Source organism: Peromyscus eremicus, unplaced genomic scaffold (genome assembly GCF_949786415.1).
Source record: "Peromyscus eremicus unplaced genomic scaffold, PerEre_H2_v1 PerEre#2#unplaced_384, whole genome shotgun sequence".
Classification (NCBI taxonomy): Eukaryota; Metazoa; Chordata; class Mammalia; order Rodentia; family Cricetidae; genus Peromyscus; species Peromyscus eremicus.
The window spans coordinates 194996-206867 of NW_026734620.1; the positions used below are offsets into that span (position 1 = coordinate 194996).

Below are 11872 nucleotides of genomic sequence, written 5' to 3' on the forward strand. Positions count from 1 at the left end.
ACTTCCCATTCTTTAGGCTGCAGTTTTGATTGATTTAGACACCAAATGCTGATGCCAAACCAGGTTGGTCAGAATCCCAGAAAGCCAGACCCCAGGTGCTGGTCCGATCATCTTATTTTTGGGCTGAGATGGTAAGGGACCTGTCCAAGGCTACACAGGAACAAAGCCAAATCTGAGCCAGGCCCTAATATCCCAGAGTGGAACTCTGGTCTTCAGGTGGTGTCTACAGCCCCATATGCCCAGCCTGTGTGCACACAAGGGGTTCTTTACGTAACCCCCTGGAGCTAGGGCCAAAGCAGGGGCTTATCCTGTGATTCTTCCCTTCTTAGCCCTCCCCACGTCTACAAAGAATGGGGACGTGGCTAGGGGAAGGGGTCTAGATGAGATCCCTCTGAAGACGGAGTTTAGGACCTGGGATAGCACAATGCAGCTGTGGATGGCTTTGAATTTCTCATCCTCCTGCCTCTACCTCCCCAGTGCTCAAAGTGCAGGGATCACAAGTGTCTGTTACACACCCCGCTTAAGATACTCGGTGCTGAGCAGTAAGCCCGGGACTTGATGGATGCTCCCTCCATAAGCACTCTACCAACTGAGCTACATCTCCATCTGCCACCTCAAAAATGTCATTTTAAAAGGTCTTTTGTTTTGAGACAGGGTCTCACTATGTAGCCTTGGCTAGTTTAGTACTCTATTAGACCAGGCTGGCCTTAAACTCAAGAGATACGCCCACCAATGCTTCACCTCGCCCGCCCAGCCTAAAACGCATTTCTTAAATTCAAAGGGAGATTAATCTACCAAAAGTTTGGGTAACCCCAGAAATACTTAATGCTGGAGTATGACAGCCTTGGGCCATCTGCTAACTCTCTCTAGCCCACCTGCTCACCTGCTGCAAGGTCCAGGGGGATTCTACTCAAAGGCAGGAAGTTCTGTCTTGTATAGAGCAAAGGACTGGAAGCTATGAGTTAAAACCTACACAGTTCGCAGTTAAAGAGATGAAAGGCTGCAGAAATGTTTATTGAATACAGTGCCAGGTTTATAAATAAAACTTATTTACAATTTCCATAGAGTTGGTCCCCCATCAGAGAGAGGTGGTTAAATCTCCAAAACAGTTTATCTCAAGATTTACAGAACGTTCAAGTACATCTCTTTTTCAAACAGCCACAGTGAAGGGTGACTTCAGTAACAGAAGGACCACCATCATCCTTGCTATAGGTGTTTAATGAACATTGTAGTAGGTCTAGGGGAAGAACACACATCCCTACCTTCTTACTCAAAGGGATAAATAGCAGAGAATTTGTCTCCTACAGGACAACTTCAAGGGATATTTAAAAATAAAAAAAAAGTAGGTGACTGCCAGCTGAATGGGGTCAGTTAAGACACAACAGTATAAATCTGGTCGCTACCAAAGAAAAGTAATATTTAGGACACACAATAAATAATTCTAAGGGTTAAGAAAATGGAACTAATAGTCAACTTGCCCGAATTTAGTCTTTGTTCAAGAAGAAGTTCCCAGGATGCTGAGGGGCGAATGATAGATGCTATCCCTCCTGTGTGCTAGTAACGCTAGGCCTACTGGACAGCCATTCATTACAATATGGTTACAAGTTGGACATGCACTTATAAAGAGAATATAAAACTATGTACAACAGCTCGTCTTCAATGTGTTTAAGTTGCTCAAAGACACCAATTAAAGTGTGCAAAAATTTGTCAAAAAATCAGAAAAAGCCTTCCCTGACAACAGTGCATTAAAGCCCACCTGAACTACCTACCAAGTCGTTTGCCTTGCTCAACAGCTCCCCCGAACAGACGGAGAATACAGCTAGGAAGAGGTGTGCCAGAGATTCGGCGGTTTCTTAGGGCAAGTCTCAGGCTAAAGCAGGATGCCAGATAACTAGTCACTTTATACATATATATATATATAAATATATGTATATATTTATAGAGTACTTAAGTGAGGGAGTTTACAGGAAAGTGCTATCCGACTTCAGGGGGACTGCCATGACACCCCACTCTCTCCCCTCACAAACTGCTAACACCAAGCCCTGGGCTGGTCGCGCCCCAGGGTGTCAGAAGAAAAGGCTGAGGAGGTAGGGGTGCTCTGCCTTCCACAGCTCCAAACTTCAGTTTCACGTTCCCTGGGGGTTAGGGTTTCTGGTTCCCACGCAAGACTCCTGACCACACAAGAATCCTGTTTCGAGGGTAGCCTTTTGGGACAGGCTATGGGGCTGCTAAAGTAGAGTCTACCCAGCTTCTACAAAGACTTGGTAAAGGTAAGAGACAGGAGGTAAGTTTTAAAAGTCAATCACCTCCGACCCCCTTTGAAACTACCAAGAGGTTAGACCGCAAGCCTGGGACTGGGTCCACAACTGGGTGACTTAATCCTCTTACAAGACACAGCCACTGCCATTCACTTCTTCACACCTGGAACCCTCAGAGCTCTCTTACTGGGAGGGAACCCCCAAGGTATTCTCAGGAATACCTAATGATTCAGAAATTGAAGTCATCTTACAGCTCATCAACCTGTCTGCCAACCACCCAGTCTAAGGGCGAGCAGAAGCACACAAGCAATGTCTTCCTCTCCACAGCTCTGACCCACCCCTCTGGCAGAAAAAAGCAAATTCTAAGGAGCTACAAAACGCCAGAAAGGCAGGGAGGAGGAGAGTTGGAGAAGCCAAGGATCTACATATTAGCCCGAGATGCACCCATTCGGCTGCCAAGGGCTTCTCCGAGCCTTGCTAGAAGCCTGCCACTGTTCCACCACCCCCACACTCCAGGACAAGGCTCCCTGCTAATCAGATACAACCAGTTAACACCCTGAAAAATGTTTGAGGTCCTTGTTTCAAAAATGAGCTCTGTACTAAATGCGCCACACTTGGGGGGAGGGGGGCTTTCTAAATAGACCAGTACCTTATAATTAAGACATGAAATTCACTCTGGGCTATAGTTTTGTTTGTTTGTTTGTTTGTTTTGGGGGGGGGTTCTTTTAAGCCAGAGGCTTAAGCATTAGTTCTACTTACGGAGAGAGAACCAAAGTCAATTTAAAAAAAAATATAAAGGCTAAAAGGTATCCTAAATTAAAAACCGAATCAAAGGTGACTGGTAGTGTCTCTGACTGGATACTGCTTCCACATACACAGGAAGATTGAAATAGACACACTAATCATGCCTCCTGCACACATGGCCTCCTGTGGTCAGCAGCAGCACATGAGAACTCCTAAACACATGCTTGGGAGCGAGGCTGTTCCCTCACTAAGCTCTCCTCCGCCTCAACAGATCCTTAAGTGTGATATGTGTGCACGTGCACACACTCACACATACACAGAAACATAATGAGACTTACATGGCCATAGATGATAAAGCAATCGCTGTCTGCCAGGTTTCACAAGTTGATGCTAGGGAACTTGGGAGGGGAATCCAGTTTATACTGAACAGTGGACATGTTTATATGTACGCTGGCCTCCCCTCCAATTGCCTTGTCCTTGTCCCTCTTCAGATCTCAGCTTTACAAAGCATTTAACACCACTTTTAAGTTAATGGTCTTTTTATTGGAAAAAAAAAATAAAAGACTAGCATTTACAACTTGGAATGGACGTAAATTATCATTTCCTGAACAGCAATGTTGATGGTTGTACTCAAGTCCACAGCCACAGCCTACTTACTCTGCTGGCTCCGAGTCATGGTTCACAAGGTTTTAAAACAGAGAGTCCAAAGAGGCTCCCTTGGTAAACATTTCTTATTAAAAATTTGTGTGACTTGGTGACAGCCTTGATGTTTACTTCACTCTAGTACAATGCACACAGCGCTAAACCATTATCCTCGGGCATGCCACCAGGGTGTCACTGTCACCATGGGGTTGGAGCACTTGAAGGACGAGAGGGCCATCCTATTTCTGGGGCTGTGTCTCAGAGTTTAGCCTTCACCCATTTTCTGTACATCATCCTGAGGTAAACCAATTTTAAATGTCTGTTTGCAGTAAACTGGCTACTGACAATTTATCCCAACAAATTGTAGAACCCATCTGAGGGTTTGAATTTGTTTTGTCCATTTTTTTCCGTTTTAATACAAAGGCCTGACTGTGCTCAATTGTCAAGCTGCATGCATGAGAAACTGGCCAGCCCAAACAGTGTATTAATCATTAGCAAATGGAACGTGAAGGAGTCCACTAAGTGCTCCCTCATAAGGTAGTACGAGTATTTATACTGGAAAACTGATGTGGGGGCTTGATCTTTAGGGGACAGGACCACCAACCAATACATGCAGATTTTGTGTGTGGACAGAAGGTACGTTTGACATTCAGTTTTGCTAGATAGAAACAGAATGAATAAATGAACTTTTTTCTTTTTTCTTTTTTTTTTTGTAAGAGGTAAGTAAAAGATTTCAATTTGATTCTTCTAGAGGGAAAAGTAGTTGAAAGTGGGTCTTCATTTTGCAGTCATCATCTGTACGAATTCTGAAAAGACAAATATCATAAAGTTTATCTTTATTCCACAACAATCGCTAACTTGATGTGTACAGACCTGACGGCCACTGAAAACCAGGCTCAAGGGATTTAGCCTTTACCTTCATAGTTGACTTGTCCGTCTCCATCGATGTCTGCTTCTCTGATCATCTCGTCTACCTCTTCGTCTGTTAGTTTTTCTCCTAAGTTTGTCATGACGTGGCGCAGTTCCGCTGCGCTGATGTAACCATTTCCATCCTGTCAAGAGGCAGCACTCGTTACAAGGTGACGGGACCGCGTTCTGGGAGAGCAAGCAGCTCTCTCCCTCAGCTTCCGACCCTCCCTCCTCGAGTTACTGCCAGCTCTGCTCCCGTCAACACTCCCCCCGTCCCCAGTGCCCACCAGTCAAACCCAGAATGCACAGTTTTTCAAAAGCAGATAGGTACTGAACATGGGGCGACGGGACGTCGATTCAGCATCTCCCTCTGCCGGGCCTTACCTCAGCCAAGTCAACAAATGAGAGGCTCAGACACTCAGGCTAACTCTAACCAGCCAAGTTACAACTTCCGGCAGCAACAGCACAGAGGGCCATGTTATGCACCTCTCCAAGCTAGGTGTGCAAGCTTACCTTGTCAAAGACTCGGAATGCCTCGCGGATTTCTTCTTCGCTATCTGTATCTTTCATTTTTCTAGCCATCATGGTCAAGAACTCTGGGAAGTCAATGGTGCCATTCCCTTAAATCAAAAAAAGAAAATGCTCACCTAAGATAAGCATCACACTGACACTCCTGTGCAGTGATAACCTCCCAACGCTGTATGGGACGCTCAGGCAAACGCGTTCAGTGGGATTCAAGTGATAACTAACATGATAAGCTATTCTTTTTCTTATATCAACCTTCGGTAGCCAAAATGTTCAAATACCTCACAGAACAATGTCACATGACTCAAGCTACTAGGCAACGCCCAGCACAGCACTTCCAGGTGCAAAGCTGCACCTGCATTCAGGATCAGGAAAGTAGACTAGACAGTTCAAAGGAACAGGAAGCATGCAATTGACTGTCCAGGGAGAACATTCAGGCCTAACATGTCCTAGTGCTGCACAAAATGCTTTAGGGTGGGGGAAAAAAAAAAAAAAAACACAACACGAGAGCAAGAAAACAGCCTATACCACCCTGGCCAGTCTCCCAAGTCTCCTCCAGATGCACTTCCAGCTCTGCTATACAGACATTAGCCATGCCCCTACCCAACTTGGCTTTCTGTTTTTGTTTTGGTCCTGAGGACTGACCCCAGGGCCTCTCATATGCCAAGCACAGCACACACTGACTCCCAAACTCCCAATTCAGCAGCTTCATCACTTTCCACGAAGGGAAAAGCTCAGAAGCCATTTTCAGTTTAGGATCACGAATGCTCAGGAAACTGTCAGGGGAATCCACTCCACAGCCAACATTCCAAACGACTCCTCCAAAGCTAAGGGATAAATATTCCCAAAGGCAAATTCCAGATTAACACTAGCTCAAATTAAATGGAAATAAAATTACAAAAACAAACAGTAGTTATTTATAATTCATTTTCACTAGAACATTTAAAACAAATAACTTCCAAGGCTTGTGTGGATGGATGGCTTAGTGCTCTGAGTTCAATCCCCACATGGCATAACAATGTAAGTGAACACATCAAAAATCTCCAAAGTCTTTGAAGATATTTATGTAAGATAAAAGTAAGTGACTAAGTGCTATCTATAAGCATGTGAAGATATCCTTAGGTATCAAAACAAGGCTTGATACAAACTTCTCCCACTGTACCTCATACAATCTGACAGTCAAATATACTCTCTCTACTGAGCTTAAGCCTGGCTTCCCAGGATTTACATAAAACAGAAAGGCCCAACCCATGTTCCCATATGGTTGATCAACCAGACAGAATTATGGACTATTTTTCCTAAACAGTACTAAGGAGGAGAATGGTCTTTGGTGGTATTTCAATGGGCACAGAAAACCCAAGTCTATCACAACACTTTATGGTGCCATATTTTCCTAAATGGCTCCTCCTCTCACAGCATTTGTCTACAAAGTATAGCTTAGGGCCAGGCTCTGCCTTCTTAGCCCCTGGAAAACTGTAATCTCTAGTCTTAGGGATACACGTTCCTAGGTGCATGTGACTTTTCAACTAGGGGAGAGTACCTCCCAATCAGTTCACTGACAGAGGGAGCCACGAGCTCTGCCGTCTACCACCGTCCTCTAGAGGAGGACAGCCAACTATTATGGGGAGCTGCTGGGTCTCCCGGCCCTGAGCCTTACACAGCTTCCTTTCTCTTAGATTCCACAAATGGAGTCTTCAGCCACCACTCAGTACTCCCTCCACCGTCCTCAGGTTCCGCCTCCTCTTGGAAACAATAGCTTCTTTAAAAGGCAAGTTCTCAATCAGCAGGGAGGTGGTGGTGGTGGTGCACACCTTTAATCCCAGCACTCAGGAGACAAGAGCCAGGTGGATCTCTGTGAATTCGAGGACAGCCTGGTCTCCAGAGTGAGATTCAGGACAGGCACCAAAAACAACACAGAGGAACCCTGTCTCGGAAAACAAAACAAAACAAAGGGCAGGACTCGGTGCAGCCTCAGGGGCCAGCTGATAAAGATTGGAGCTGTAGGTCCTAGGAAGCAGAAGGAAAAAAAAAAGATCCGATCCAGGCAACGCTCTAGACCACAGCAGAGTGAACTGAACAGCAAGCCCACAGTCTTCCATTCTGATGTCAGGAGGCTCGGAGACAACCAGAGAAAGGAACTCTGCCTATCTGCTTTGCTCTAGGGACCTGAAAGACATTCTGTAACAAGCCTGAACTTGAATTACACAACACTGGCGTTCATTCAGTTCTAAAGCCCTTACCGTCAGCATCCACTTCGTTGATCATATCCTGCAATTCAGCTTCTGTTGGGTTCTGACCCAGTGACCTCATGACAGTCCCAAGTTCCTTTGTTGTGATGGTGCCATCGCCATCTTTATCGAAGAGGGAGAAAGCTTCCTTGAATTCTGAAAAGAGAAGTTGACTCTTTAGAATCAATGTTTTTACCCAACACTGTTGTGATACACACTTCCCTGGGGCTTGCCAAAACAAGCTGTCCAAGTTATCAGAAACCACCTGGCCTTTATCTACCGAAATAATGACCACAATAGACCTGTCGGTCTGGCCAACACACAGTGGCCCAGAAAGCAAACATTGTCCTGGTAACCACTTCAATAAAGCCACAATACCCTATTTTTTTAAAGAAGCTAGCTTGAACATACTTAAATTGGTCGTCATTGGTCGTCAGGTGCAATGTGAGACTGCCCGTTTACCAGTTACAGTAAAGTCCCTTCAAAGAAAGTCCTTTCGCGTCACACTTTTATAGCCACAATGAACCTGTTTCATAGCAACATGGCCACTAGAAAGGTTCATTCCCAGGCAGTCAGCATGTTCTTTGTCACATTCAGGATGGTTTTCAGAATCCCAGGTTTATTTTATGTGTGTGTTTGCCTGCATCTATATATGTACATCACGTTCATGCCTGGTGTCTGCAGAGGTCAGAGGACAACACTGGATCCCTCGGAACTGGAGTGATAGACCACTGTAAATTAAATCCTGGGAGCCTAGCTTGAGTCCTCTGCAAGAGCAGTAAGTGTTCTTCCCCACTGAGCCATCTCTCCAGAAAACATTAAGACGGAAACATTAAAAAGGTAAAGTTGCTGGGCATGGTGGCACTCTGGAGGCAACTGCAAAAGATCCCCGAGTTCAAAGCCAGCTTACTCCACCTAGCAAGTTGCAGGACAGCAAGATTTACATGGGGAGACCTCAAAGCAAAAACAAGTAAATAAAACCTGACCCCCCCAAGAGTAAAAACTAAATTAATAGGACTCATTTCCCAATTATTACAGCACTAAATTTACCCGTTTCCATGTATTTTAATGTAGCAAGCAAAACCTTTCCAAGTAGATTATTAAGAGATGCATGGCCTACAAACGCTGGCAGCAGGTCCGATGGATCCGGTTCCGTGCACCGCTGTGCACACCGGAATGTGACAGGCAGGCAGGGTCCACTCCACCTCATCTCTAAAACACCCGACCTCACTGTTTCTGCTTTAGCATTCTCAGAAAACCACGCAGACCACAGAGGGAAGGGGCAGCAGAGGAGACACAAAACCCAGTCAGAACCCAGTCCCAGGTTCCTGGGTGGGGCCTCCCCAGGCTTCAACTTACCAGCAATCTGTTCTTCAGTCAGCTGATCAGCCTACACGGAGAAAGAAAAGGTCATATTCAATCTAGGCAAGTGTGGTTGATAATAATCTAGCTTTCCTAATTATACTTTAAAATTGTGGGTTTTTTTTTTCCAAATCAGTATTTAAAAACAAAAACAAAAACAAAAACAAAAACGAATGTTTCAAAATCATAAACACTGCCGTTTAGTAAACGTTATTACAATAAAGGGAAACTGTTCAGGCTCGCTTAACAATAAAAGGCGACAAAGAGGTGACAGCATCTGCTGGCTTCATTGGCCCGCCGCTTGCAGTACGCACTGCAATCCAGCCAGTCGTAATGTGGAAAATGGCGCCTCTAGTGGTCAAAGTACCCACAGCACCAGCTGCAGCTGCAGCAGCAGCCCGCAGAGAAGGAAGAGCGCCACCTACTGCGCCACAAACACTGCAGTCCTTGGTTCCATCCAAGAGACCCAACCCAATGCCACCGACGACGCAGCCAGCACCAGGATCCTGTCCAGGGGCAGGCTTTTAGTGCACCTTGAGCATAGCTTTGGGCCCTCCAAAATCTCCACACTGGCGTTACATAATGGTATTGGGTTGGATTATCAGGCTTTTATACCCATTTTATGAGAAACAATTAAGTGAAAAAAATATATACAGTAATGGGTTACCCAACCCAGTTTCATTTCTATGAAATGAATGCTTTCCAATCATTTAAATTAGGCAGTTATTTGCTAAAAGCCCTACCATTTACAACGGCTAATGCCTTCGGTCAAATTATCCTCCGATTGGGAAGCTAGGAAAAAACTGAATCTTAGGACTATTACGAAACTGCAGAAATGAAGTACACAGAAAACACACTTTTGAGGCGATATGATAGCCCTTTCCTCCTGTATAGGAGCAACTATTATCATTTCTCAGTATTAACACTGCCCATCTTAAGAACGACAGAAAAGCTGCTTATTGCCAACATTTACATGTACTAAATGACCACAAAAGTAGTTTTCACTTGCACTATTTATTTAGTCTTTGTACCCCTGAACCTGTGCCTCCAGCCAGGGGAACTCAAGATCTCAAGGAGAATATGTATTTTTATTTTAATGAAGCCAGTTACAAAATTAACTCCAAGAGAAACCCGATGGCACTGGAGTCCATTCTTTTCCATGGAAACTCGCCTTGTATATTGATTTGGGAGAGGAAGAACTTTCTACTTTTTATATTTTAGATGGATCTTTCCTTCTTATCCATTACTGGAAGCTACTTTTAAGGCAAACGGAGACACGATGATTTATGTAATGCCCAGCCATGTCAGTCTTGTACGACAGGAAGCACTGCCACACCTCGTAGGAGAAACTGTCAGCTCACCAGGGAGAAGAGTTCCACCTCCTCGAAAAATTCTCTGACTAGAGGCCTATCAAGTGCATCTACCTTCCGGACAACGACTCCCCCCACCCTCAAGTCATTCTGGCCTTGGGTCAAAGGCGTTCCAGAACCCTGCCGGGAACGACCCAGCAACCCCGCCAGGGCAGAAAGTGTTGCTGGTGATGTCAGCTCTGCCTGGCGAGGGAGAAGGGGGCCATGGCACACGCACCCGGCCAACCGCACAGTCGCATCTGGCAATCCAGAGGCTGTAGAGAAAGCGGAAACGTGGAGATGGGCATTTCCCTGCCGCCCAGGGAGTGGCGTGAACAAGGGGCACACCGGGTGAGGGGCCGGACTGGGGTGCAGGCCCAAAGGGGCCCCAGGACGGGGGGGTGCTGCCTAGCCCCGGCACCTCCCACCGCTCCTGCTCCCCCAGGCACTGAGCCTGCCGCCGCCTCCTCCCTAGCAGAAACTTTGCGTCTCTAATGGAAACCGTGGCGCGCGCCAACTCTCTCCTCCCCCGCCCCGCCGCCCCAATTAGCGCGAGCCGAGAGCCTCCCGCGGGAAGGGGCCTCCCCGTGGACCCGGGCGATCGAGCCCGCCTAGCGCCGCACTAGGATGGGGGCCGAGGTTGCACGGCCCAGCCACGCGCGCGGCCACCCCGCGGGGCCCCGCCCGAGCGCAGGGCGGCCGCTTCCGCCCTCTCCGCCCCCCAGCCTTCGCCTTCCTGCCCCCAACCCCACCCTTCCCCGGCTCCTTCCTTCCCAGCTCACGCCCGCACCGCGCCCCCCGGGAGGAAGGAGGAGACCGCAGACGGGGGAGGGTGCCCAACTGGGTCGGCCGGGGGGCTGAAGGTGGCTGAGGGCACCCCGGAGTCCGCGGTCCAAGCCCTGTGCGCCACTACCTCGCCCCAGCCCATTCATTCTCCGCGGCTGGGGACTGGCTACCGGGACGTCGCGGCCTGCCCCGCCCGGTTCCCCCGCCCCGCCGGCCCCGGCCGAGGCGCTGCGCTGCAGGCAGCCCGGGTGCGGCGCGCTGGATGCAGTGGGTGCGGGGCTGGGGGAGGGGGTGGATGCGGAAGGCCCCGGTGCAGCTGTGGCAGCGGCTCCAGCCCGCGCACAGCCCACTGTAGAGTCCAGCCCCAGAGGCGTCCAAAACTCAAGAGGAGGATACCCGCAGCCAAAGCGGAGATGCAAACCCGAAATGCATCCTTTTTAACCGCAGCCGCTGCGTAACACCCGGTCAAGAGGGGTAGGGATGGGGGGTGGGTGGGTAACCTCAGCGTGGAAAAGGGGGAGACCCACCACTCAACTACAGATCTGTGAAGAGAGCTTGGGCAGCTGCTGCGCCTGCGACTGCCGATCCCGACCTACCATGGTGCGAGCGAAGGAAGGAAGAGCGGAGCCGGCGAGGGTGGCTGCACCAGCGCAGGGGGCTGTGACCGCCGAGGTGCCTCCGCTGCTGCTACTGCTGCTAACGCGCTACCTGCGCTGTGCGCTGAGCCTCAGCCGCCGCCCGACTGCGAGTAACGGCACCACGAACACGAGACTCCCAGCACCACTGCCGTAGCGCGAGCCTGTGCGCCGCGATATATATACGGTGCACCGTATCCCTCCGCCGCGGCAGTACCGCCTCGCGCAGGGCGGCGCTGCGGCAGCCGGGCCTCACCGCAAGGCCCCGCCCCCCCCAGGCGCGCCCGGCGCGGCGGGCCCATTACGCGGGCAGGGGTCACTGGGGAGTCCCGGACTCGAGCGTGGGTGCTGGCTTGTTGCAGCAAGGGTCCCGTGGAGATGGAATGCCCCCGTAGCGAGACCTGGGGCCGCCTCGGGCCAGTCACCTTGCCCCA

The 11872-nt window shown here is 48.7% G+C and overlaps 1 protein-coding gene across 1 annotated transcript; it reads right to left on the reverse strand.

Moving 5' to 3' along the window:
* Positions 1-993: 993 nt before the first annotated feature.
* Positions 994-11600, reverse strand: LOC131901787 (calmodulin-1). The gene is made up of 6 exons (XM_059252863.1): positions 11400-11600; positions 8666-8696; positions 7319-7462; positions 5067-5173; positions 4561-4696; positions 994-4450 (listed from the first exon to the last, which is right to left on the reverse strand). The coding sequence occupies exons 1-6, from the start codon at positions 11400-11402 to the stop codon at positions 4422-4424; spliced, it is 450 nt and encodes a 149-aa protein (XP_059108846.1). The 5' UTR covers positions 11403-11600; the 3' UTR covers positions 994-4421.
* Between the last annotated feature and the right edge of the window lie 272 nt (positions 11601-11872).

Excerpts from the sequence above, each read along its gene's own strand:
- LOC131901787 (XM_059252863.1), bottom strand. Across the intron at positions 5,174-7,318 it reads CAACGAAGTGGATGCTGACG|GGAATGGCACCATTGACTTC; the intron begins GTAAGGGCTTTA and ends TTTTGATTTAAG. Across the intron at positions 4,697-5,066 it reads CATTCCGAGTCTTTGACAAG|GATGGAAATGGTTACATCAG; the intron begins GTAAGCTTGCAC and ends GCCTCTTGACAG.